Source organism: Megalobrama amblycephala, linkage group LG1 (genome assembly GCF_018812025.1).
Source record: "Megalobrama amblycephala isolate DHTTF-2021 linkage group LG1, ASM1881202v1, whole genome shotgun sequence".
In the NCBI taxonomy this organism is placed as follows: Eukaryota; Metazoa; Chordata; class Actinopteri; order Cypriniformes; family Xenocyprididae; genus Megalobrama; species Megalobrama amblycephala.
Window position 1 is genome coordinate 52,018,668 of NC_063044.1, and position 26,940 is coordinate 52,045,607.

The window sequence follows — 26,940 nt, forward strand, 5'->3', positions numbered from 1 at the left end:
ACAAATACTGACGGAGTTGACAAAAACTGAGAGTTGACAAATACTTGACGGAGTTGACAAACACTGATGGAGTTGACAAAAACTGATGGAGTTGACAAAGGTCCAGCTGGGGCCAAATTTACAGTATATGTAAATAGAATCATGAAACAACATTAGAATAATTCCCCATATGCAAAAAAATAAATAAATAAATAAATAAATAATAAATAAAAAAACATTAAATCACATTATATAGACTTTTTGAGAGCACTTGTCAACCATCAGACATAAAACCTGATCATTTTTTTTTTGTGGAAAATATAATTCAAGACTTACTTTTTGTATTGTTTAATATATTAGATAGATCTCTGTCTTTCAATTTAAATGTATATTTTTGAATTTGTTGCATTTTTAAACACTTTGTTTGGCAAATTTACATTGTGACCTCATCGTGATGACAGGTTAAATTACATATATTTCCAAGTATAGAGCATGTATTTAAATAATAATAAGAAAATTGTTTAAAAATAAAATCAATGAATGTCCTGAGTATCCAGATTTCCTTTAGATGTAACTTTTTTATTTTGATGAATTTACTTTTCTATTTTTATTTTGATGAATTTATTTGTTTTTAACATAAATAGGGCTTTAGTGTGTAGGACATGTTTTGTCCCTTATCTCAAGAATCAGTGATTGACATAATTTTAGCAATTATTCAGAATTATAAATGAATTATAATGATCATTAAAATATTTAAATATAATTTTACATCATTAGAAGAATTCATTGTAGGTTGAAGAATTTAAGATATGATTCAAAGTTTCAAATTATTTCTTATAATTATAAAATGGCGTAATGTAGGTGTTTCAGTTCGTTCTAATGTAATTTATACATTTTTTAATGTAAATATTCGCAATTTCGCATAACACGTTTTAGTAAATAGCCTATGGATGATTATGCAGTAAACCACATCACATAAACCCAGGAAGGCTATTGTCTGATCGACGGTCGATCCTCCAATCAAACTCCAGGGACCGCTCTGCTCTATCCAATCACATCGCGCGTCTCTCCGGAGGGCGGGGTTTCGTGGGCTGGTCTAAAGGGCCGCTCCGCTGCACTCGGATTTCAGCTGGTCCGGGCGGAGTCCATGCGGGATAAAGGACTTAGACGAATTCAGTCAAGCTGAAGGGTTTCTAACGCGTTTTAGCGAGCACATTACCCGCTCAACATGACTACGACGACCACTTTCCAAGGCATGGAGCCTGGTGCCAAAAACAGTTCCAGGTAAATGAATTTAAACGGGTTTGTTGCGTTCGCCAGGCAGACAAAAGAAGAGCGGAGCTCAGAGCTGGAGGTGATGATGATGATGATGATGATGGTGGTGGCCTGATGGATGGATTCCTCCTCCAATACACGAATGCAAATGAAGCTAATCAGCCTAAATATGAGGACTTAATGGATTTGGATTAGTCTAACACTTTCATTTCATCTGAATTCACCCAGACTGTCTGCCACCACCATCATCATCCTCTTCCTCCTAGCAATGAACACCCATCCACCCTTATTCTGCTCTGAGATCCAGTCCAGGCACATTATACCCAGGTTTGACGTGTATTCGATCTGATGTTTTGATGTGGATGGAGCTCAAACTTCAGCCATTATAAAGGAATGGAGCTGGCAGGCTGCCACTGTACATCTCAAACTGGGAGATTTGCTTTAAAGTTTAGTTTGCATTGTGCATTGCATTGATTTTAATGAATAGAGGCTTTCTCTGCTGCTTATATTTCTTTTTTTTTTCTATCAGTTTAATCCAAGTCATCTGACTATTCAGTGTAACCCTCAAGCTCTGGCCCAAAAATACACGCTCCATTGTCCTTAAAAGGTTTCTGATACTAGGCTTGGAACAGATGCATTGAAATTCTTCCAACCAACCAGTGGAAGGTTTGCACGTCTGGCCAAAGGACTTTGTGATCCAAACTAACTCTTTTTATTTTTTTTTTTAGGTGTGTTTGTGTGTCCAGAAATGATATCATCTGTAACTTTCAGTCAGCGAATGAGGGAGGGATGGAGATGCATTCTGGCATTTGCATGTCAAAAATGTTGCAGTGGCTTTTGTTGCACAGAAACGAGGTTTAAAATGAGGGTTCGGGCATTGTCTAGTCGGTTTAACCTGAATATTAAGGCATCCTTGGTGCAACATGTTGCCACCCTGACACCTTCAAAGCTCATTTTCCTGTTAAATCCAAGTAAATTCACCCAGTTTTTCTCTTTTAAATCCTGTGTGTCTGGGGTTCCCCTCAGTAGGACGGCCAGAAATGTAGGTCAAGCTGAGAGCAGGCGTGTTTATTGGTCACTCGGTCTGATTTAGTGATGTTTTCAGCATGCATCTTGGGCTTGAGGAAGGATTTTTAATGCCATGTGTCTCCTGTGTCGGTTGGGTGGGGTCTCGGGCGACGCGGCCTTCCTCTCTCTAATAAAGTCCCCTGATCTGATCCCAGAGCTTTAGTCTGGTTAAGGCATTAGCTGTTTCAGACGGCACTGGTTGGTTTTATAATCTCCACACCGTCGATTCCTTTGACAAAGGGAGCAGAAAGTTGCGTTTGGATGGAGGCGAGACCCTGACAGCTGCCGCCGGGTGTCAGCTGGTCTCGTGGAGGGAGGGCTGTTGAGATCAGCGCTGGGCTTTTCAGAAGCATTGATTAGGGTTTCCCTCAGCCGCATCAATCACAGGTCCACTGCTTTTCATCCGGGGTTTGCTGACACCCGCCCTCATGTCTTTTTAATGAATCAACATATGTGCTGAATGAGAACCATCCAACGATGGAATCTGCACTTGGTGTGAGCAGATGAGCTGGACGAGTCAGCTGTGTGTGTGTGTGTGTGTGTGTTCAGTGGTGGGTGGTATGACCAAAATCATTTGTTGTGTTGTATGCGTCACTTTATATCACAGTAACAGGTTTACATCTGAATGTGGTTATTTTTTGCTCACAAAATGGTGCATTTTGATAACCATGTGGTAGGTTAATGCTTGTTCCTTTAGCTCAGACTGGTCATGTGTTCAATTAAATTCCCAGGGAATGCATGAATTTATCAAATGTACATCTTCTATAAAAGACATCTGCGAAATATACATGATCCAATGAATTAAACGCTTTATTTATGAAAGGTCATCAAAAGGTCATTACTGTGAGACTTCTTTGACAAATCTTATTTTATTGGACTGTCCTGATCTAAATATTTAAATATTAAGTATTAGGTGACAGATTTATTCAGCTTTCATTTATGGAGATTTTTAAAAAGACTTCTGGGAAGATTTTAGATGAAAGAGCATACATACAATTTAAAAATTAATGACTTAAAAAAAAAAAAAAAAAAATACAAATTACACAGTAAAATACCGTTTTCCATTGAAACAGTAATATACCATTAAAAACAATGCATTCTGAGTAATATTTGTTGCTTTAAGAAAAGACGCCTATAGGTGACTTTCTCAAAAACAACAAATAATATTACCCAGAATGTGTTGTAATATACAGAATGTATTGTAGTATACTGTAAAAACAATGCATTCTGGGTAATATTTTTCCAAAATGACTTGTTACCCAGAATGCATTTTTACGGTATATTACTGTTTCAGTGGAAAACGGTATTTTACTGTGTGAATTTTAGTTTTTTTTTTTTTTTTTTTTTTGTGTATAGTTGTGTAAAGTGTATAGTTGCATATATTTTTAGGCACAAATATTGTTCAATTATTGAATTTATTGAATTCTGAATTTTGATTAAGTGGCCAATAATCAACGATTATATAATTAATTCACCAAGTTACATCATTACTTGCCAAACGTAAATGACAAAATGCTTAAAAGATTAGTTCTTTTCAGAATTAAATTTTCCTGATAATTTACTCACCCCCATGTCATCCAAGATGTTCATGTCTTTCTTTCTTCAGTTGAAAAGAATTTAAGGTTTTTGAGGAAAACATTCCAGGATTTTTCTCCTTATAGTGGACTTCACTGGGGTACAACAGGTCCAAAGGTCATTTTCTAAAAGAAAATACAAATTTATATACTTTTTAATCACAAATGCTCATCTTGAACTGCCCTGTGATGTGCCACGCATTGCGTAATCATGTTGGAAAGGTCACGCGTGACGAAGTACTGAGCAAGTGTTTACAAAGAGAATGTGCAAAGACTAAGTCAAATGCTCTTTACAAAAAAAAGTGTAAAACGACGATGTCGGATGATTTTGAGGTTGGAGGAGAAAATAAGATGGAGTTTTTCGCCTGCCCCAACTGCGGGACTTCCGCCTACGTCACGTGTGACCTTTCCAATGTGATTACGTAATGCATGGCGCATCGCAGAGCAGTGCAAGACGGACATTTGTGATTTAATAAGTATATACATTTTTATTTTTTATCCTTATTCCTCGTCTGGGATAATGTAGAGCCCTTTAAAGCTGCACTGAAACTGTAATTTTGACCTTGAATCCGTTGAACCCCAATGAAGTCCACTATATGGAGAAAAATCCTGGAATGTTTTCCTCAAAAACCTTAATCTTTTTTCGACGGAAGAAAGAAAGACGTAAACATCTTGGATGACATGAGGGTGAGTAAATTATCAGGGAATTTTAATTTTGAAGTGAACTAATCCTTTAATTTCATCATCTTGACTTGTTTGACACGCCCTGCTTTGAATTTTCACATGTTGCTTCATCATTCTCACATGTAAACAGCATAAAGTGGTCATTTCTACTTGTATCGTGCTAATAAGGTTTCTACTGTTGACATATTTGCACAGTATCTACATGATAATGTCCAGCCCTTCTTCTGATAGTGTTTCTTTTCTGCGCTAGTGAGTGTCATTAAGCCGACTGTGCTGTTTGTTAATATGTCATTGATTCATTGATTTGCATGTTCCTGAGCCTCATTCTTCTGACCGATGTCTTGTAGGGTGTTGCGTCCCCCTGGCGGAGCCTCTAATATTTCCTTCGGCACAGATGATGAGAAGCCTGTGCGCAAAAACAAGATGGCCTCCAGTATCTTTGCTGAACCTGACGACCCTCACGCCCACCGGAGGAACAACCCGCCAGGTACAAGATACACACACACACACACACACACCACACACCACACACCACACACCACACACACACACACACACACACACACATACACATACATCTGGTTCAAATTCTGCGTCTGGTCAGATCTGGACTTGGTTAGATTTTAATGCTTGTATTATTTGAAACCAGCATGGCATTAATGCCACCCTTATGTTTTTAACTCATGTCTGTATAATTGAGCTCATCTATATGAACGTCTAAACTGTAAATCTAATTTAAAAGTTTGGGGTCTGTAAGATTTTTGTAATGTTTTTGAAATGTTCTCATCCAAGACTGTATTTACTTAATCAAAAATACTGTAATATTGTGAAATATTCATTTTTAAAATCACTGTTTTCTATTTGAATATATATTAAGATATAATATAATCAATTTTGCTGAATAATATAATCAGTTCAGTTTCAAATGATAGTTTTGAAATGAAAGATGACAAAATAAACTTAGCAGGAATATATATAATATTAGTGAAATGGATTACAAATATTGATGTATTAAAATATTAATAGCCTTTAATGATTCACTATTGGCTTATTTCAGTAGGAAGATGTCATAAATTAAAGAGTGCCTTTGTTAGATTTTCCAGGTTTAACTCACTCGCTGCTTTCACAGATGACCACTTTTATTTGTCAGCATACAGTTGGCACGATGTCATTTCCTGGACAAATAGCCTGACTGTTCAGTGTTTCAGGAAGTGACTCGTGATGTAGAGAATGTTAGGGTGTGACATCATGATGAAGCATCCAGTCCATTAGTGCGTACAGGATGGTCTGCTTTACTCAGAGAATCGTTTCTGTAAATATACCTGTATTTTATTCAAAAACTGAGATAGAAAATTTCAATGTTCCTGAGTTTTTGTGTGCTGTTTTTCTGCTCAAAGAAGCACGTCATTAGTTTAGCAACAAGTCAAACTCTACTGAAATCACTTGAGTTGTTTCTCCCATGTGCTTCACATGCTGCTCCAAATCCGTCACTTATGTAGGAAGTTGCCTCAGAAAGGAGCTGCCTATGTAGACAGCGAGGCAGCTCTGTGCTGTTTGGATGTTCAGAGTTTGACAGCATCTTTTATTTCCTGAAAAAGAAACATGTATTTGCATGCAGTAGCATTTTGAATGCAGTCAGCAGTCGTGTGATTAGCCCTGCACAAGCTCATATACGGATATAATCGGGATAATCTGAGCTTTTGATTCAGCGCTAATGCTTCACTCGGGCAGGTGTCGTTCCTATATCTGTTTATTCTCTCTAAAGGCCTTTGCTGGCTCTCTTCTGGGATGTTGAATCCCGCTACATCTGATTATTTTACAGCCGTAGCTATGAAAATTCTGTAGCAAGCAACTAGATATTTCTAAGCTGATCTAAGTGTCCCAAAAAACACTTAGCTTTTAAAGATTTGATTTGATCTGATCTTCACTTCATGTCTTAAAGGGTTAGTTCACCCAAAAATGAAAATTGTCATTAATTACTCACCCTCATGTCGTTCCACACCTATAAACCTTTGTTCATCTTCAGAACACAAATTAAGATATTTTGATGAAATCTGAGAGGGTTTTTCTCCAATAGGCAGCAACATAATTATCACATTCAAGGTCCACAGAAGTCGTAAAGACATCCTTAAAATAGTCAACGTGACTACAGTGGTTCAACTTTAATGCTATGAAGTGATGAGAATACATTTTGTGCGCGAAAACAAAACGAAGATAACAACTTTATAGAACAATTTCCTCTATACCCTGTCAGTCTTCTACGCCGTTGACGCAGCGTCGGCCATTACTGAGCTGGCGTTGGGAACGTAAACACAGAAGCGCTGAACTGCGTCAACTCCGTACGAGTCTGACAGGGTAGAGAAGAACATTGAGTTTAATAAAGTCGTTATTTTTGTTTTTGTGCACAAAAAGTATTCTTGTCGCTTTATAACATTAAGGTTGAATCACTGTAGTCACATTATTTTTAACATTGTTTTTACTAAATTTCCTGGACCTTGAATGTGGTCATTTCATTGCTTTAAATGGGAGATTAAAAACCTTGGAATTTCATCAAATATTTTAATTTGTGTTCAAAAGATGAACAATGATCTTACGTTTTGGCATGACGTGAAAGTTAATTAATGAAAGAAATTTCATTTTTGGGTGAACTAACCCTTTAAGGTCTTGGAACTTGACTTGTAAATGACCGGTAAGCCGGTGTGAACTTTTGCATACTGATTTTAGTTGAGTGAAGTATCCGGTCAGATTTTATTTTTTGGAGAAACGCTTGGCATTTTTATGTGTGCTATGTATCATGTGGTCCATGTCGGATGTGTGGATTCTCATATAGTCTTGCTCTGATTGAATGAGCTTCTCTCCTGTCTGACAGGAAGTTCATTGTGTCGACCAGAGGTGCCTGACAGGATGTTGTTGTGATTGTCCATTGTGATTTGTAAGGGGTTTCATTTTTTTTATTTGTTTTTTTTGTTGTTGTTTTTTCAGCTAATGGATTGTAACAGTCGGTTCCAAAAGTAAAAATTACATTCCATTTTTGTCCATTAAGGCAAGACACTACAGGTGAAAAGGGTCAAAATTTAAATAATAGATGATTAATCACAGTATATTAAGACAATTAATTTGTATTACAGGTTTTCTGAAATGGTATGTTTAAATAAGCAAATTATGCATTATCAACTTAAACATCAAATGCACTAATTTGCCTATATTTCCAGAAGATAAATCTGAACACTGGATAAAGCCAGGTTCAAAATTCTTGTTTGATTTTGTTGACACATTAGAGTTAAATGTTTTTACAGAAGGGATTTTTGATATCTCTTTTTATCACTCCATAAATCAATATACTGTCAACAGCCAGAAAAACACAAGTTTTCACCATGTTTTTAGGAATAAAATGTTCTATAAATCACAGAGAATTGAAATATGAACAAACCCCACAGTAAAAACCTTCAGAATATAAGATATGAATAAATATGTAAAGTTTAGTGTGTATAAGTGCTGCTGAAGTGGAGAAAAAAACTTTAAAGATATGAATTGTAATTGAAATCTACAGACGCTAATATATAAGTGCTATAAAAGAAACACTTAAATGTTTATTCTGGATGTTTTCTGTCAACTAGTCTGAAAGTAGTAATTATGGAAGCAAAATAGGCCAAAATCTCAAAATTGAACAGTTGTTTGGCCCTATAGTGTATAATATGTATACATATTAAGTTGGTTTTTAATAATAATGTATAAAACTTTAAAGACAGACTGACCATGAACTGTCACAAATTGTCATAAATGTTGCAAAATTATCTTGACTTGTTATAAAAGACTGGAATAGTCTGTTGATTCATAAAATAAGCTGCTTCCCCTCAAGTGTACTGTCGCTCTTCCTCCATTGACAGCCATTCAAAAATGGCCTCTTGTCTCCTTGCAGTGTTGCATTTTTTTTTTTTTTTTTTTTTTTTTTTTTTTTTTTTTTTTTTTGCGCTAACCTTGAAGGCATGCCTTAGTGACTCTGTTAATGGTATTCCTGTTGAAAACTTCCCTTCCCATAATCCTGCAGAATGGCTGTTACCATGGAAACAGGAATCACTGCAAAATGTCTCAGCAGTGACCGGACACTCCCATGAAACATTGTGAAACGATTTAATCAAGTCCGTCTCCCCACAGTTGTTTTTTTTTTTTTTTTTTTTTTTTTTTTTAAATATATTTTTATGCTTTTAACTAAATCAACAGTTTTATATTGTATTGTTGTTTTCATTTGGTTCTCTTTTTTTTTTTTTTTTTTTTTTTTTTTTTTTTTTTTTTTCTTCTCTCTATTTACTTTCATCAAAATGTGTGATGTTTTGATTTATTTCACAGCTGGTTTGGTTCACTTTCTCTGAAGAAGTGTGTGTGTGTTACAACATCGAGCTCATTTAATGTTCATAATCACTCCATTGACACACAATAGGATGCTGCGTTTGTTAGACAGTCAAACAAAAAGCCCTTTGTTTGCATTTCAGTGGATAAGAAGCGTGAGGTGTTTAGGACTTTGACCTCAGGGTCACGTCACACTCAAAACACTCTTGAAAGCCTTTGGGGGTGTGTGTGTGTGTGTGTGTGTTATGTTGTCTTATGTTGTCTTTAGTATCTTTGATATACTACTGTAGCTTGTCAATTTGAAATAGCTTTAAAATTGCTTTCTTTTTAAAGTTCAGTAATTTTTATTTTTTTTTTGTTTGTTTGTTTAGTTTTCAGTTTTATACTTAAACTTTAAATGTATTGTATTTCAGCTAGCTGTTCACACAGGTAATGTTTCAGGTAATGTTTATGGTTGTGTGTGTGTGTGTGTGTGTGTGTGTGTGTTTTTTTTTTTTTTTTTTTTTTTTTTTTTTTTTTAATGGGTTTCAGTTGACAATAATAGCCCTGATGTCATCTCTGGTAATAAATGCTGTCTGTGTTAATAGCAGTTCGTTCAGGTCACAAGCTGGCTTTTTTCCACCCACATCAAACAAACCAGATGCAAATGTGTGTCTTGTTTTCTTGAATGAGCTGCTGAAATAAACATTGTATCATGTCATTGTGACTCTATTTAAAAACAGTTTGTTTCATGACCCAGATTTGACTTTGAACATCAAGCTGTGACCCAATACCCAACTAGAATTATTAAAATCAAATTCATGAACATTTACCATGAATTTCATTGGACTAGAGGAAGGTTAATAGGACAGTGAAGAAACGCTGCACCTGATACCTGAACTGACAGGGCTGTAGAGTTTGTTTGGATGCACAGCCACTGTTTATAAGTTCCTATTGTTTATTGGTAAACTGAAGTATGATCTGATGACCCGAGTGTGTTTGTCATCACAGGTGGAGAAGCGTCTGGTGTCCTGTGTGGTGAACCCTCGGCTCCTCTGAGACGGTGCCAGCCCGCCATCGTTTATGATAACGGCGCTCCCGCCGAACGGACCGCCAACAGTGTGGTGAGTTCAAACATGAGATTTATGAGTGTGATCTTGAATGTAGGTCATCTGAACCTGTTTGAGCTTTATTTATTTAGTCATTTAGCAACCTAGAGCACATGAATGAAAGGGTGTGCCTGGAGTTCATACTCTTACTCAACATCAACCCCAATTACTTTTCTTCATGCATGTTTCTGGTCTTACTGTGAAGTTCATCAGGACATATACTGGAGTGAAAAAAAAAAAAAAGTCAAAATGCAAAAAACAAAGTAAAGAATTTATTTAGGTTTGATTTCTTAAGTGTGCAATGATTAATCATGCACTGTAAGACCAGACATGTTCAGCACATAAAATACATAAATATTTTTATTTATTTTGATGAAAGATTGTTTTCTGTAACCTTTCATCCAAATGAATACAAAATTAAAAATAACCCTTTATTTAACCCTTTATTTAAATACAAAGTATAAAACGTTTAATAAAAAATAACTTTATTATAATGTACTTATTTTAAAGAAATATTGTCTTCAACCCTTCATCTAAATAAAAAAAAATGAATTAAAAATATTTCTTAAAAATATCATTATAAATTCTGCAACCCTTCATCTAAATAAAACAAAAATACATTTTATTATAAATGTATTTATTTATTTTAAAGAAAGATTGTTTTCTAAAAATGTAAAACATCTAAAACATCATAAATCTTTATTGTACAATTCTGCAACCCTTTATCCAAAATAAAATAAAAAAATATTTTATAAATATGTTCATTAATTTTTAAGAAAGATTTTCTGTAACACTTCATCTTAAAAAAACAAATAATAATCATACAATCTTTATACATTCTGTAACCCTTTATCTAAATATAAAAATAATTAAAAAATCTTATTATAAATGTATTTTATTTTGAAGAACAATTGTTTTCTGTAATCCTTCATCTAAAAAAAAAAAAAATCATAAAATCTTTTATACTTTCTGTAACCCTTTGTATAAACATGAAGATTAATAAAATAATTAAAATGTATATTAAAAAATAAAAATATTTTGAATGTTTGCAACATTTCATCAAAATAAATGAATAAAAAAAATAAAACAATTAACATAACACCAGAGAAATTTGACAGGCAGAGAATTCATAAAGATCAAACTATTCTAAATGTTTCTATTTATCAATTTCTTAAAAATGAATGAATAAAAAAATAAAGTGTGCAATGATTAATCAAGTGCTTTAAGGCCAGAGGCAATCGAGACAAACAGAAAATACATATTTTTCTATAATAAAGATTTAATTATTTTTGTACTAGTCTAGAGAAAAACAGGAAATTTTGTTCATTCATTTAAAATTAATTTTTATTCTCCTTTTTATTAAAGGTCTAACAAATGACCAGTTTTATTTCTGTGTAAGACTAAGTTCAGAGGGGTTTCATTATCATAACTGTATTTGGCTCACAGTAGTGCTGATAACTGACTGTATGTGTGTCTAAAATAACACGGTTAGTTGGGTGGGGTACAAACTAACAGCCGCAGGGTCTGTGGAAAACACACACACACACACACACACACACACACACACACACACACACACACATGCACGCACACACACTGCTGGACACCACAGCTGTTCTCTGGGTCAGTAAAACCGCAGCTCTTTATGTGGATGAACTTCATTCATTTGTCCTTCACAGGAGGAATTTCTTACTGATTTTATCCTGTGGTGATTTTAACAAGCTTTTGTGTCCATTTTGTGTCTTCAATGTCTCTGCTCTTATAGTACAAAATTAATTGCACATTTTTAAGAACATTCTTTCATCAAAATAAATTTAGTTACTTAATCTGCCTTTGAAATGCCTGTATTTCTTTTCTTTCTTTTTTTTACAGAGTTTAAAAACTTCATGAATGGCATTTCATGTTGTTAGGACAGTTGACCCGAATGAGAGACTGTATTTAATACTGAAGCTTGACAAACACTGTCCAGGTTAGTTTTATGAATGCATCTGATCTCAAATCTGCTCTTGTTTTGCAGGATCAAAATGAACATGAGCAAGAGAACAACGGTGAGAATCAATTCCTTTTGTAAATCTCAGTGTTTCATTGTGGTCCAGTGATGGTGCTCTTTCTCTCTGTGCATGTGACCGCTGAAGCGTGACTCACATTTGTTGAGGAATGCTGCTAATAAACGGTTGCTGAAGTTCTGCATTAGTTCTGGAATGTTCCTTCTCCGTTAACGGCACAGAGACACATATTCCATGATTCCACGTCTGCTGGCCGCCGCTTCAGTCTGGACTTCTCATTAAGGACAGCTGGAGTAACACTGATTCTGGATTTCAGATGACGGTCGGTCTTGCGGGACAGAATGAGGGAATTCCATTAGAAATCCAACACGTCTAGAGTTCAGGACAGGGAAACTGGGACTCGAGTCTTAACCTACTAGACCAAAGTCACATGCTGATTGGGCTTCATGTTGATTTGATATGCGTTCATCATGTGTTGGCACGACTCAATTTAATTTTCTTTTTTTCTTTTTGCAAATGGTCAGTGAAAAGAAGTGCTTAAACTTCAGAAAATGTTCTACAAACTCAGGAGGCCAAACTAAATATGAGCTTTTATTTTTCATTCACTTAGTGGACATATGTCTAAATATAGTTTTAAACCTTCATTTATTTGTCCCCCCCTCCCTCTTTTAAATGTTCTATAGGTAGATTTTAAATAATTTGTTTAAAATATTAGTAGTAGTGTATATAAAAATATAATAATAAATAAAAATAATAATATAATAAAAAATAATTAATTGATTAAAAAAGTTTAATAATAGATGAAGAAAATGCTAGCATGGATAACAAGGTCACACATTTTATATAAAGGACACATTTATAGTTCACAAATTACAAAAAAAAAAAAAAAAAAAAAAAAATATATATATATATATATATATATATATATATATAAATATTATTATTATTTTTTTTTTTTTTAAAGGGTAAATTCATTTTGTTTGCTTTGTGTTTTTTAACGGCAATGAATTTTAAAGGGCACCTATTATGCGCTTTTTTTTTTTTTTTTTTACAAGATGTCTCTGGTGTCCCCAGAATGTGTCTGAGAAGTTTCAGCTCAAAATACCCCACAGATCATTTATTATAGCTTGTCAAATTTGGCCCTATTTAGGTGTGAACAAAAGCACGCCGTTTTTGTGTGTCCCTTTAAATGCAAATGAGCTGCTGCTCCCGGCCCCCTTTAACAGCTCGCATTTCGGTTGCTCAACAACAACAAAGCTGGAGAATCTCACGCAGCCAAAATGAGGATTGAAATAAATGGAGCTGCCTGAACTGAAGAAACGCTTTGCACTACTTAAAAATGCTTACATTTCCTTCATTTGCAGCTTTACCTTTGCTTGCAAGAACAAAATGGCGGTGCCGTGGGTGAAAACAGGCAGATTAAGGGGTGGTAATATTATAATAAGATCCCCTTCCTATGTCACTAGGAGAGCGAAATCTGAGCAGCTCGTTTTTTCACATGTTTGCAGAGAAAGGCTTGCCAAAACAAAGTTACTGGGTTGTCCTTTTTCATGTTTTCTGGGTCAGTAGATGCACCGTAGACCCGATTATATCACTTAAACATGGAATAAAGTCAGATTTTCATGATGTATCCCCTTCAATATTAATTCAATACACATTTGATGCATTTAAAACTAGCAACTTTTTCATTCTGGGTTAATTTGTGTAGTTTATGGCCAAATGATTGTAGCTCTCTCTTCAAACACAGGCTTTGTGCCTCTTGTATGTTTGAGTGTCCTGTGACTTTAAGTATTCAGTATTCAGTGGCTGATCTGGGTTCATATAACAAGTCTGTTTACTAGTCCTGCTCTAGTGTTAGTGTTAGGCTATTAGTCAATGCTGATAGTGTAAATATTATCCGTTTCTAGGGTCTTCATGTCTGCTGGGTTTGGCTTTTTACCAGTTAGCACTTGCATAGTATCTGACTTCAGCTCCTCTGAGCAAATGTTTGTAATCAGAATTCAAACATAGGCTCATTTTCATTAGATAATGCTGTATAAAAACTAAACTTTAACCTGTTCGGCGAGGTTCTCTTAAGCCTGTTGTGTTTTCTTTCAGGTCAGTTTATGTGAATGTTCACTATATAGTGCCCCCTTGTGGCTGCGGTGATATTGCAGTTTGAATTTGTTGCATTATTAATTGAGCTGACACTTTTCTGAGCACAGTGTATGGAATTTAAAGCATGTGCATTCATATAGTTGTGTAGAGTATATATCAGGCCTTACCAGTGCACAATACTGCTGTTCATGAGCTGGATGCTTTCCCTCTGATGGTATGAGTCCTTTTGTGAGACGTTTCTGAGTCACACCTTACCGAACACTTTAATATACTTCCTGGAAATGTTCAATGTGACTGAATGATGAGCCATTATGTTTCCATCACCATAAAATGCAAATATACTGACCTTAAAACCCATAAGAGACTCAGTCCTAATATGCTGAATGAGTTAGTGAATGTTGTTCCAGTCATTGATGGTACTGAAGAACCGGTGCTTTGACATCTAGACTTCTGGACCTAGACTTTACATGTATGATAAGCCATCCTCAAAATCAAACATTGAAATGTATTAAAAAGGCCATGACAAGGACTTTTTATTTTAATATGTTTTGATATCCCTTATAATGTTAGTAGAGCTGTTTTGCTCATGCACACACAAACAATATACATGGAAAAAATATTATCTTTAACCCTCATTTTGAACCGCTGCCTGGAATTATGCATTTTAAAGGGGAAGCACCTTTAAAGGATTAGTTCACTTTCAAATGAAAATTTCCTGATAATTTACTCACCCCCATGTCATCCAAGATGTTCATGTCTGTCTTTCTTCAGTCGAAAAGAAATGAAGGTTTTTGATGAAAACATTCCAGGATTTTTCTCCATATAGTGGACTTCAATGGAGCCCAAACGGCTGAAGGTCAAAATTACAGTTTCATTGCAGCTTCAAAGCGTTCTACACGATCCCAGACGAGAAATAAGGGTCTTATCTAGAGAAACCATCACTCATTTTCTTAAAGGGGAAGCACCTTTAAAGGATTAGTTCACTTTCAAATGAAAATTTCCTGATAATTTACTCACCTCCATGCCATCCAAGATGTCCATGTCTTTCTTCACTCGAAAAGAAATGAAGGTTGTTGAGGAAAACATACCAGGACTTTTCTCCATATAGTGGACTTCAATGTCCTCCAAATTGTTGAAGGTCAAAATTACAGTTTCATAGCGTTCTACATGATCCCAGATGAGAAATAAGGGTCTTATCTAGAGAAACCATCACTCATTTTCTTTCTTTCTTTTTTTTTTTTTTTAATTATATAAGTTTTAACCATAAATGCTCATCTTGAACTAGCTATCTTCTCTATTTGAATTCCAGCAGTGTAGACACTGCTAAGTGTATTACTGCCCTCCACAGGTCAAAGTTTGAACTAAATTGTCATATTCAATATTCTAGTGAAAGTATATAACAGTTAGTTCAAACTTTGACCTGTGGAGGGCAGTAATACACTTAGCAGTGTCTACACTGCTGGAATTCTAATAGAGAAGAAGAGCTAGTTGAAGAAGAGCTAGGCTGCGTTCCAGTTCGGTTTTAGACACGCACTCGCGAACTTCCCTAAACACTTCCCCTCAGGGGAATCCCTGCCGCCATTTTGAAGTGCGTTCCACTTCGTGAAGTGGACGAGGGAAGTTTATATGGACAGACCCTCGCTCCCTCGATTTTGACCGAGGGAGTGAGTCTACTTCATATGTACACTTCAGGCAGCTCCATAACCCACAATGCAACACGATTGTGACGTCACCGCATAGCGCGTTTAATTTACCCCACCACAAACAACTCTATGATATATTAATTATTTTTTAAACATTTAAAACACACATATACACATATATGCTGTATTAAACAATTTTGTAAGGGGAAAAAATAAATAATAAATCAGCTCCATTGCGGATTCCAAGTGATCAAGAGCTTATAGGACATTCCAGTTCAGCCCATACAAAGGTTCCACCAGAAGTGGGCACTCGTGCAACGTAAGCAATGACGTACATCCGAGTCAACGAGACCGAGTGAAGTTAGCGAGGGAAGGGCTTTTAAAAACCGAACTGGAACGCGGCCCTAGTTGAAGAAGAGCTAGTTGAAGAAGAGCTAGTTGAAGAAGAGCTAGTTGAAGAAGAGCATTTATGGTTAAAACGTATATAATTTAAAAAAAAAAAAAAAAAAAAAAAAAAGAAAATGAGTAATTGTTTCTCTAGATAAGACCCTTATTTCTCGTCTGGGATCGTGTAGAACGCTTTGAAGCTGCACTGAAACTGTAATTTTGACCTTCAACAATTTGGAGGCCATTGAAGTCCACTATATGGAGAAAAGTCCTGGTATGTTTTCCTCAACAACCTTCATTTCTTTTCGAGTGAAGAGAGAAAGACATGGACATCTTGGATGACATGGGGGTGAGTAAATTATCAGGAAATTTTAAATTGAAAGTGAACTAATCCTTTAAAGCTTGTCAGTAAACAGCCAGTGTTACGATTTGAAAACATTATCCATATAAAACTGTAATTTATAGACGAAACATGATTAAATAATGCTGAAGCTCGTGGAATATGTCAGAAACTGAACACACATCTGTATATTGTATCAGTGTAGACAGTGTCACTGATTATAATGGCTTCTGTTCACTTTTGACGCAATGCTCACATCCTGTGTAGGCAAACGTCAGCCATTTAGTGATTGAACACCAGTGGGTGGGGCCTATGATGTCATGATGTATAACTATTCACTGACGTCTTGCTGTGGAGGCAGTCATATGCAAATATATTTACCCGTGTGATGTCACAGATCCCGCGATATCAAAACAAGCCATTTTTGAAGCTTGGTTATTGGCATTATGCAAATTTGTTACATTGTTACGTAGGTGTGTAACAGGAAGTGAGACTGAAATTACTGACGACTCGTTTTGGCTGTTCAGAATCGATTTCTTTCTTTTAGGAGACAATAACTGTATTTGTCATGCACTTTGATCTTTAAAAGTTTGCAGATGTTTTACATTCACAAACAGCTATATTATACTACATGAAAGGTAATATTTGGGGGACAAAAGCATAATGGGGCACTTTAAGCATGCATGTGGTTATTTGTGTTGTTTTGGACAATGCGGATGCCAATATTTTCATTCCCCTGCTGTTTGTAACAGAATCTCAGTGTCAGACGGAGTAGGACACTAGTATCCTAACCATTGTCCATCTGTGTTTGTTTTCCAGAAGAGGCGGTGGAGCAGAAAGAGGAAGCCGCACAGCCTTCTGCCCCGTCTCCTGCCAACCCGTCCGGCCGGAGGAACCCACCCGGTGGCAAATCCAGTCTGATCCTGGGCTGAAACGGCCTTCACTGAACTTTCTTCGCTCTTTCTGTCTTTTTTCTGTTTTTCTTTTTTTAAAAAGGAATTCCCCTTCCTCTTCACTCTTCTTGTGAGCCATGGAAATTTTTTGTCCTCCACCGTCTTTTCATTTTTTCTATTGCAAAAAAAAAAAGAGAAGCGATCGTTGACAGAAGCACTTTATGTAAGAGGTCCGTTTCAGCCGCTCCTGCAGGAATAATGGCATGAGAGATTCAGATCGACTTTTAATCTGCCCTGGTGTAAATCATTAAAGGAAAAAGGACAAAAAAAACAAACAAAAAAAGATTTGTTGCGCAAAATTTCTAAGTACAAATAAAGATTGATATGAATTTCACTGTGTTTGTGTTTGCTTGGAGTGTTATTGTCAAATCAAAATGCCTACTTGCTTTTTAGTAAAATGTCAATATGAGGTGACATTTAATCAGGGGTCTTGGTAATACATGATCAGTTTAGCTTTGTAAATGTGCTTTTTGCACATTTTTGTTCTTTGCTACTTGGTAAAAAAGTACATATGAGCTGAAGTGTTAGTGGGTGGGATATATTAGGAAGCAAGTGAACATTTTGTCCTCAAAGTTGATGTTAGAAGCAGGAAAAATGGGCAAGCGTAAGGATTTGAGCGATTTTGACAAGGACCAAATTGTGATGAATAGACGACTGGGTCAGAGCATCTCTAAAACTGCAGCTCTTGTGGGGTGTTCCCGGTCTGCAGTAGTCAGTATCTATCAAAAGTGGTCCAAGGAAGGAACAGTGGTGAACCGGCGACAGGGTCATGGGCGGCCAAGACTCATTGATGCACGTGTGGAGCGAAGGCTGGCCCGTGTGATCCGATCCAACAGACGAGCTACTGTAGCTCAAACTGCTCAAGAAGTTAATGCTGGTTCTGATAGAAAGGTGTCAGAATACACCGTGAATCTCAGTTTGTTGTGTATGGAGCTGCATAGCCGCAGACCAGTCAGGGTGTCCATGCTGACCTCCCAACTGGACCATGGAGCAATGGAAGAAGGTGGCCTGGTCTGATGAATCACATTTTATTTTACATCACGTGGATGGCCAGGTGCGTGTGCGTCTCTTACCTGGGGAACACATGGCACCAGGATGCACTATGGGAAGAAGGCAAGCCGGCGGAGGCAGTGTGATGCTTTGGCCAATGTTCTGCTGGGAAACCTTGAGTCCTACCATCCAGGTGGATGTTACTTTGACACATACCTCCTACCTAAGCATTGTGGCATGTACACCCTTTCATATTCCCTGGAGACTGTGGCCTCTTTCAGCAGGATAATGCACCTAGTAACAAAGCAAAACTGGTTCAGGAATGGTTTGAGGAGCACAACAACGAGTTTGAGGTCGACTTGGCCTCCAAATTCCCCAGATCTCAATCCAATTGAGCATCTGTGGGATGTGCTGAACAAACAAGTCTGATCCACCTTGCAACTTACAGGACTGCATCTGCTGGGATCTACTGCTAACATCTTGGTGCCAGATACCACAGCACACCTTCGTGGAGTACATGCCTCAACGGGTCAGGGCTGATTTGACAGCATAAGTATACCCCCGTCAAGTTGTTCCAAACCTGTATGATATTGACATCCAGGTGACCTCTGTACAAGGTTAGTTATACCTACAATAAGGAAAATGTGCAGTGTTCATTGGGGTGTTTTAAGGGGCAGTCATAATAAACTTTGTTTTTGACATGTATTCAATTGCATATGAATGTAGGAGATGGGAAACACAGACTCATGTAAAGAAATGTTGTTGCATTCAAAAGTTAAACTTGCGAGTTCATATCACGTGAAGACGCATAACCAATAGAATAATGGTTTAACTGGTTTGGCCCACATTTTTCCATGGTTATTAAGCCACGACCCAATTTTTTGGGATTTTGAACCAAGCAATTTTATTTCTCCAAAATGTTTGACAGCCATAAGTACATTCCTCATACACATAAATTGTAAGAATATCGCTAACACTGATGAATAAAGGGAAGGCTATTAATTAGTAGTCCCAAACTAGTTTTTGTTAATACAATAAAGTTATAAGTTGGTATGAGCCACCACAGTATTCAAAAATATAGAAAACAAAGTGAAAAAGTCATATTCTTAAGGTACACAGAAATTGCAGTTACCATGGTAAGTACACAAATAACATAAATGTTAATAAAACATGGACACTGATCCTGATGAATAGAATGAACATCATACCTGCAAAGCAGATCCTTCCAGCTAAAATGTAACATATTGGGTGACGATTGCAATAAAAATGAAGATTGGTGACGTACAACAGTTGTACAGTACGCTGTATTGATGCGTAAATAAACCGTGCATGTGCGCTCTCGATCACTGATTGCATTTATGCACACACATTTCAGTACATTTACATTGTTTCCACACTCATTCAGGATAATGTTTTGATTTGTCATGTGTATGTTGCTGCGTTTAGTCATTCTGAATGGATCTGTGTACTGTAGTAGGTATATGCAGTCAGATCTGGGTGGTGACTTAGGGGTTTTTCTAGCATCTTCATGTGGTCCTGTTCAGTATCACAACTTGTCTAAAACGTAAACGAGCTCTTCGCTGTTCAGTCATGTGAAGTTTCCAAGTTATTCATGAGAAGTGGATTAAATACTAGAAACATGATGACTGTAAAATATGAAAGGAGCTTGATCCAGACCTACAGGTGTAACGACTACTGACTACTGAGAGGTAAGATTCTCAGAGGGAATTGACTATAAAAGAATGGAAAGACTGGGGCAGTGAAGGTGGGTGTGAATGTGTGTAGATGTGTGTTAGTTACAGGATCAGAGAATGACACCGTTCCTCTGTCATAGTCCAGATACACTCTCACACGCTCAAGCTTCAGTTTAACAGGAAAACCCGGCAGTTGAAATGGTCCATACATCACACTCCAGACATCAGCGTTAAAGAAAACGCGTCCTTTCCGTCGTTTTGATGCTGTAGTTACTCCAAGACTCCAGGATGAACGTTCATCAACCTCCACATCCCAGCAGTGTGCTCCTGAGTTAAAACCCTCTGAACCCAGAACACAGAAATACTTGTCAAATCTCTCTGGATTATTAGGAAGGAGTTGATTGATCAAGCCACATGCCATGCTGGTCAGATCTTTAGACAGGACAAGAGATGGATGAGCTGTGTTTGGATCCAGAATCACAGGAGCTGATGAGACAATAAACAGGTGCTTTTATTCTGATGTTCATATAATGATCAAAAGCATGGGTGTTGGAAGCAAAAGCAAAAAAAAAAAAAAAAAAAGAAAAATTTGGGGTGGGTCCTCCCACAGAAACGTTTTACTGGAGTAGATGTGATTTCCTGTATTCTGGTGCCTTTTAATTCAACAAGTAATCTACAGCTATGATTTTAATGCACTACATGGAGGCAAAGAACCGCTCGATGTGAAGCAGAGGGTGGTTGCCTTTGAGAAGTGCATTAAAATTATTTAATGCACAGCTAGCCGTGGATTATCCCGCTTATACCATGGTCATTGTTATTGTTATTGAAGTTTGCTGTGCAATGTTTGACCAGAAGGGTAAAACTGATGGTTGTTTTCGTCAGTTACAATGCTAGTTAGATCTAGCTTTCTGCCTGCTTTGAATCAGACACAGAGATAAAGTAGTGTGCAAGATAAACCCCCTCGTTGCTGAGAAATATAATGTAGCGATTCAGTAGCAAAGCTATTTTATTAATTAAAGTTGCAGGTTAGCATTAATAAGTTTCTGTCCTCCTAAATGTTTCTGTGTGCGGCCAGCACAATCTCCACTCCCTGTGTACGAGTGATGTATGTCTGCGCGTGCTTCAATGAAAACAGCGCGTTAATAATGGTGATTAAACTGACTTGACTTTCTGGACTCTGAATGCGGAATAGATTGTCAAGGTTGCCTGTAGCTAAAATGCGGAATAGAGTTTAATTGATCAGGGCATTGAATGGATTTGACTAACGGGGCTCTGAAAAGTGAAAAGACATATGCGCTGAATTAGAGATGGTAAAAGTGAGTGGGTCCAATATTATTGGTCTTAAAAGGTGGGTGGGTCTTGTCCCACCCATATACAATGGTTCCGACGCCCATGATCAAGACTGAACCAAACACAGATTATTATGAATTACGAACACTCGTCATATTGATCAAATACATCAGACATCTTTAAATCTGTCAATCTTCTCTCATTCATGATTTCCAGTGTATGAAAGAGACTCTTCTCCAGACTCACTGTATTGGACGATGTCCTGCATCTTCTTCCAGACTCTGAACTGCAGGTTGCCCAAGTAACTTGACACATGAATCAAAGCTCCAGAAGCCATCTGTGGATCCGACTGTAAGCTCTGGACTCTGGAAAAACATTCAGGATTCAGAACTGCAGTGGCTTTGGATCAGAAGCAGAGAGACCAGAAACACCAGCAGATCACTCACCTTTCCATTGAGACTGGAAACTTCTGCAGAACAAACACACCATTTATCATCAAGATCTCAATCAATCATCAATCAATCAATTAATGATGTGAAATCAGACCTTCAGAAAGCAGACGTCATTGTCTTTCATCATCTCCTCCATGTCTTTGATTGTGTGTGAAAGAGCTGAGATGTGTCTGTTCATCTCCTCCAGCTTCTCCTTCATGATCTGCTTCTTCTGCTCCTCTTCCTCCCTCAGTGCAGTGATTGTAGCTTCTTCTTCATCTTTGAGAAACTGATGAAGCTTCTCAAACTGCTGTTTAATCTGGTGCTCTGTGTGCTCAGCTTGAGACTGAAATCACAGTACATTCATTTTAATCATTTTAAATCAAATGTCTAGACACTAAATTATTTAAATATGTTTTAAACTGCTTTGGAAGTTCTTTGTTCACATGGGATATTCTGTGTAAGTTACTCTTATGGATTATTAAATCAGCATGCACATGGATCCTTTTCTCTGCTTGCTTCTTTGCCTGACCCAACCAGAACGACTGACCTATTATGGATCTAGTAGTTTAGTCTAGTGCGCCTTCATCAGGGAACTTGCTCGCTTTGAGAACCACATCCAGGACTTCCTAACCATTGCTAATTTTACTGACCTCCCAGTCTTTGCTCTCATTGATTTCTTTTGTTATGGACTTAATTACCTCCTACACTCTCTGTGATGGTCCTCAAGGATCGCCGAGCAAGTTCTTGGACTATGCCCTCTAGCTAACTGGGTCCTCCTTCACTGTTGGCGAGGTAGAGGAGAATGCTTCCCCTAAACATTTTTTTTTTAATTTTTTCATGCCAGAGTCTTCAGCCATCATGGACGGCACATCAGTGTTTCCGGTTGTCAGGAACCTCACATCTGAAGCCATCAAGGCGGTTCCTAGGCACTTGAGACTCTCTTCCATTTTTGAGGATACACTGATAGCAGCTGGCATCTCTGCAGTGGTATCAAGTCTGGGGATCTCGGAGGTTGTCCTACTGTCAATTGCACTCTTATGGTGATAGCCATTCTGTGTGTTTGGGCCGCACACTGCTCTCCATCCCAGGAGTTTACTCCAGAACCTGCTCCAGTCAATGAATCCACTACAGTCCAGTGCTGCCCCAGAGCCCAGTCCTGTGTCAGTTCCAGCCTGTGAACTTCCTGTCTGCCCTGATCCAACCACGGAGGTTGTCCCTGAGTTTCCTGTCTGCCCTTACATGACCACAGAGGTCATCCATGAACTTTCTTTCTGCCCAGAGATGACCACAGAAAGATGGTCCATGATGAAAATGGAGGACACCCTTGAGCTTCCTGCCTGTTTTGACACGGTCCCTGAGACCAACCCAGTAACTCTACGACTATGGAGGACGCCATAGGCACCGATCAAAATCAATGGAGAATATCTCATATTTTGTTATGTATTTAAATATGAGATATTCTCCATTGATTTTAACCAATAACAAATCGATTGGAGCTTTCAGACATGATCTTCATCCTTTTTTATAGTTTATTTAAGGCCGTTTCTATGGCGATATTTGCACGCACTCAAACTCAAACTCAAACTCTCCTTGTATCAAATATAAGCGAGAGCATGACTCGCGACAACACTCGTGAAAAGAATGTGCTTTTGGGTCGTAATTGTCATCTTGCTGCATGGATATAATGCAAATAAAACATCCAGTTGACGTTGATTTGAGTTAAATAAGAAGCGAACAGGCGCTGAAACGTGTTGTTTTTGAAATCATGCTGAGGAACGTTGTGACTTGTGTAAGTTAGTCTTCAGACATGCGAGTCAATCTATCGTTTGACTCTTCTTTCCAGGGAAATCACTAACAAAATGCACACAGACATGTCCCTGGTCTTGATATACAAATATTAATGAACTTCTTTCAACTTTATGAGGGAAAAACCGATATTAGGGCAGATTCGAACCACTGATAATTAGGGAACACAAAACTGAGAGTGGATTTATCTATAATATAATATGGATGTAATGGGGGATATAATGGGGGATGTAATGGGGGGTGGGGGGAGGGGTGATGTGGGGCACTGGGCACCCACCGGCAGAAACATAAATTGGCGTCTATGGAGGACGCCCTTGAGCTGTGGTGGATGTTGGCTCCACCGTGGGGATCTTCAGGCCTGTCTCTGGAATAGCCTTCCTGATAATGTTCGGGGCTCAGACTCACCCAGTTTAAATCTAGATTAAAGACGTATCTCTTTAGCCAAGCATTCACATAATGCATCTCATACCAGATCAATTGCACATGACTATCTTTGCTTAATGTTATGAACAGCAGCTACGCTAATTATTCTCCATTTGCTTTTCTGTTTTATCTCGGGACACCCGTCCCGAGGTGACTAGAGAGTACATCAGCTTCAGTTTGGATCCAGCCTCTTAAGAAGACCTCAGATGACGGCGGCAACTCCTGCGAGGACTTCAGAAGATGCAATCATCTGGATCAACATGCACATTCCCAAATTTCTATATATCCTAATTATTGTTAATATGTAATTAATTCTTCCAGGAGCTCATTACTTCTACCTTCAAGTAAATTGCTTACAGTGTTTGTAAATTCATTGCCTAAATTACATTATTTGCTAACTGCATTCTTCTTTAAATTGTAATGCTGACATGCATTCTCTGTAAAGCTGCTTTGAAACGATATGTATTGTGAAAAGCGCTATACAAATAAATGTGAATTGAATTGAATCTATTCAGCTGTGGAGGTCTTCATTCCTGCCTGATCTGCTGTGGCAGACTTCTGCTCCACCATGGGCATCTTTGGCCCTGTCTGCCCAGCTGTGGTGGTCATCAGCTCCACCATTGTGGTCTCAAGCTCCGCTGAGGGGGTCTTCTATCGAGCCTGAAAGCCACCTGGAATATTCAGTGTTTTTTACTCTTTTGGATTTTTATTAAATCATCCTGCACATGGATCCTTTTCTCGGCCTGCTTCTTTGCCTGACTCAACCGTAACAGCATTAACAATCAAGAATTAAAATATCTTTTAATTATTTTTCTGCACCTGTAAAACAGTGATCATTTGATAATCTTCATAATCTGGAGTAGTGGCTTGTTTTCTGTCTGCTTATATTTTGAATTAACTTTGTGTTTTTTAATTTGATATAGTCAGTTTATGTTTACTGGAACATGCTTTTATATGAATTCTTAATTTTCTATGTACTAAGTGATAATTCTCTGGTTTTACCAATTGTAGGCATAATGGATTTGTACCATCAAGCTGCTATGTGGCATATTTACATGATCGACTTATGTGCTCATGTTTTAACCCTCTACTGGAAACAACCCTCTATACAAAATCACAAATCTTTTTCAAAAATGTCAAGAAATCATTAAGTAATATCGGATTTGATACAGGCCGCATAAATTTGTATCATGTAATGTGTCATGTCATATAACGTACTTCATGTAATGAGATTTCACTCCGTACAAAACTTCAAAAAGCATTTCTTCTCTGCTGTGAAATAGAGATGTATGTTATAATTTTTGCACATCACTTTGGGTGTTCCTGCGCACCCAGGAACCCTGCATCTTCCCTTCTTATCACACATTATTTGCCAATGTGAGGTATTGTCCAAGACATCTTTGAAAAGTACCCCTTATCGCACAACATTGCCCTGAATTTCTGAACATGCAAAATAAAATTAAAAATTCATAAAACCAGACAAAAGGCTTCTTTACATGTTTAGGCACACACTGACATTTCTTTATGTACAGTTCATGTTATTTTAAATAAGATTACTAAAGCAAATAATCTTTCCTTCTTCTCACACCACGTGCTCATGTGACCATGTGTCAGAAAAGGAAGTCCCTACCTTCAAATGGTGCTTGATAGTGACTCCCACACCTTACTGGACTGTTCTTTGATACTTTTTTGATCATATTAATTGGTTACAATCATTTAAAGAAACATGTACTAAACATAGGGCTTAAGATAAAGTAAAGAATAAAAAATAAAAAAAAATTAAAAGGAAATGGTTGTGTCCAGAGCTAAGGAACTTTGAAGGAGATAAAATAAATGATTTTGTTTGAACATTTTTTGGTCACTATATTATTGTCAATCTTACATTTGTGTTATTACTCTTCTAAATTGTGGATAGTCATAATAATAAATGGGACTGTAATAAACTGTGTTGGGATTGTTGAGTTTTTGACTTGTTTCATTTTCCTTCATTTTCATTTACCTTGATGTGTTGAACAGTTTCCTCAAACTCTCCTATGATTCTTTCTCTGCATTTAAGTTTCCACTTTAAGGACTTCAGTGCTGTATTGAACTCTTCCTAGAATTAACAAGAGAATACAGTGATGTATATGATATAAATTTGAGCAAAATGGTAGATAAAAATATTGATTGGATGAATGTGATGAGTCTTACCTTATATGATAAAACAGCTTCACCGAAGGGTCTAAATTTATGATTGTCGTGTTTCTGTGAATCTCTGCACACTAAACACACAGGCTCTTTGTCGTCTAGACAGAAGAGTTTGAGTTTCTCGCTGTGTAAACTGCAGATCTCCTCAGATCCTGATGAACGACTCTCATTTCTCTCCTTCAGGAACGACTCGCACAAGTTTTTCAACACAAGATTACACGGAGGATCATCTCTTGAGGATCTTCTCCTGCAGACAGGACACTCCTGAGTTTCCTTGGTTCTCCAGAACTGTTGAAGACACTCTTTACAGAAACTGTGACTACATGACAGAAGAACAGGAGCCTTGAAGATTTCATGACACACGGGACAAGAAAAATCATCTTCATACAGTGAAGCCATTTTCACTGTTTGAGCTCCAGCAACCTTAACTTCACTTCCACTTTCTGAATGACTGAGTCATGTCATTTTTTGGAAAAATGCTGTACAAGGGTGAAATTTCTGATCACATGGGTGTGGTGAAACAAGTCAGATGCCACACTTTCAAGATTTCGTAAGGTTAATGTAAACAACATTCATTCAAAACGTACTTACTGAAACTATCAAATATAGTGTTATTAAATTAGATCAAAAACAAAAAACAACAAATAGAGAACAAATATTCATAATAAAAAGACC

The 26,940-nt window shown here is 37.2% G+C and overlaps 2 protein-coding genes and 1 long non-coding RNA gene across 4 annotated transcripts; 1 reads left to right on the top strand and 2 right to left on the bottom strand.

Moving 5' to 3' along the window:
* Positions 1 to 1,074: 1,074 nt before the first annotated feature.
* jpt1b (Jupiter microtubule associated homolog 1b) lies at positions 1,075 to 17,775 on the top strand. Its single transcript, XM_048200305.1, has 5 exons — positions 1,075 to 1,263; positions 4,928 to 5,067; positions 9,918 to 10,030; positions 12,033 to 12,063; positions 17,308 to 17,775. Exons 1-5 carry the CDS (start codon positions 1,208 to 1,210, stop codon positions 17,418 to 17,420), a joined length of 453 nt encoding a protein of 150 aa, XP_048056262.1. The 5' UTR covers positions 1,075 to 1,207; the 3' UTR covers positions 17,421 to 17,775.
* On the bottom strand, positions 11,169 to 14,893 carry LOC125274231. Its single transcript, XR_007186211.1, has 2 exons — positions 14,286 to 14,893; positions 11,169 to 12,349 (listed from the first exon to the last, which is right to left on the bottom strand). It is a non-coding gene; the product is annotated as an uncharacterized LOC125274231 (long non-coding RNA).
* Positions 17,776 to 19,308: 1,533 nt separating the features above from the next.
* LOC125274061 (nuclear factor 7, ovary-like) lies at positions 19,309 to 26,717 on the bottom strand. Of its 2 annotated transcripts, none has more exons than XM_048200123.1 (6): positions 26,269 to 26,717; positions 26,078 to 26,173; positions 21,962 to 22,192; positions 21,862 to 21,884; positions 21,662 to 21,780; positions 19,309 to 20,467 (listed from the first exon to the last, which is right to left on the bottom strand). In XM_048200123.1, the coding sequence occupies exons 1-6, from the start codon at positions 26,662 to 26,664 to the stop codon at positions 20,124 to 20,126; spliced, it is 1,209 nt and encodes a 402-aa protein (XP_048056080.1). In that variant the 5' UTR covers positions 26,665 to 26,717; the 3' UTR covers positions 19,309 to 20,123. The 2 variants fall into 2 exon arrangements, with proteins under 2 accessions (XP_048056080.1, XP_048056073.1); XM_048200116.1 differs by having other exon boundaries at positions 19,309 to 20,611.
* Between the last annotated feature and the right edge of the window lie 223 nt (positions 26,718 to 26,940).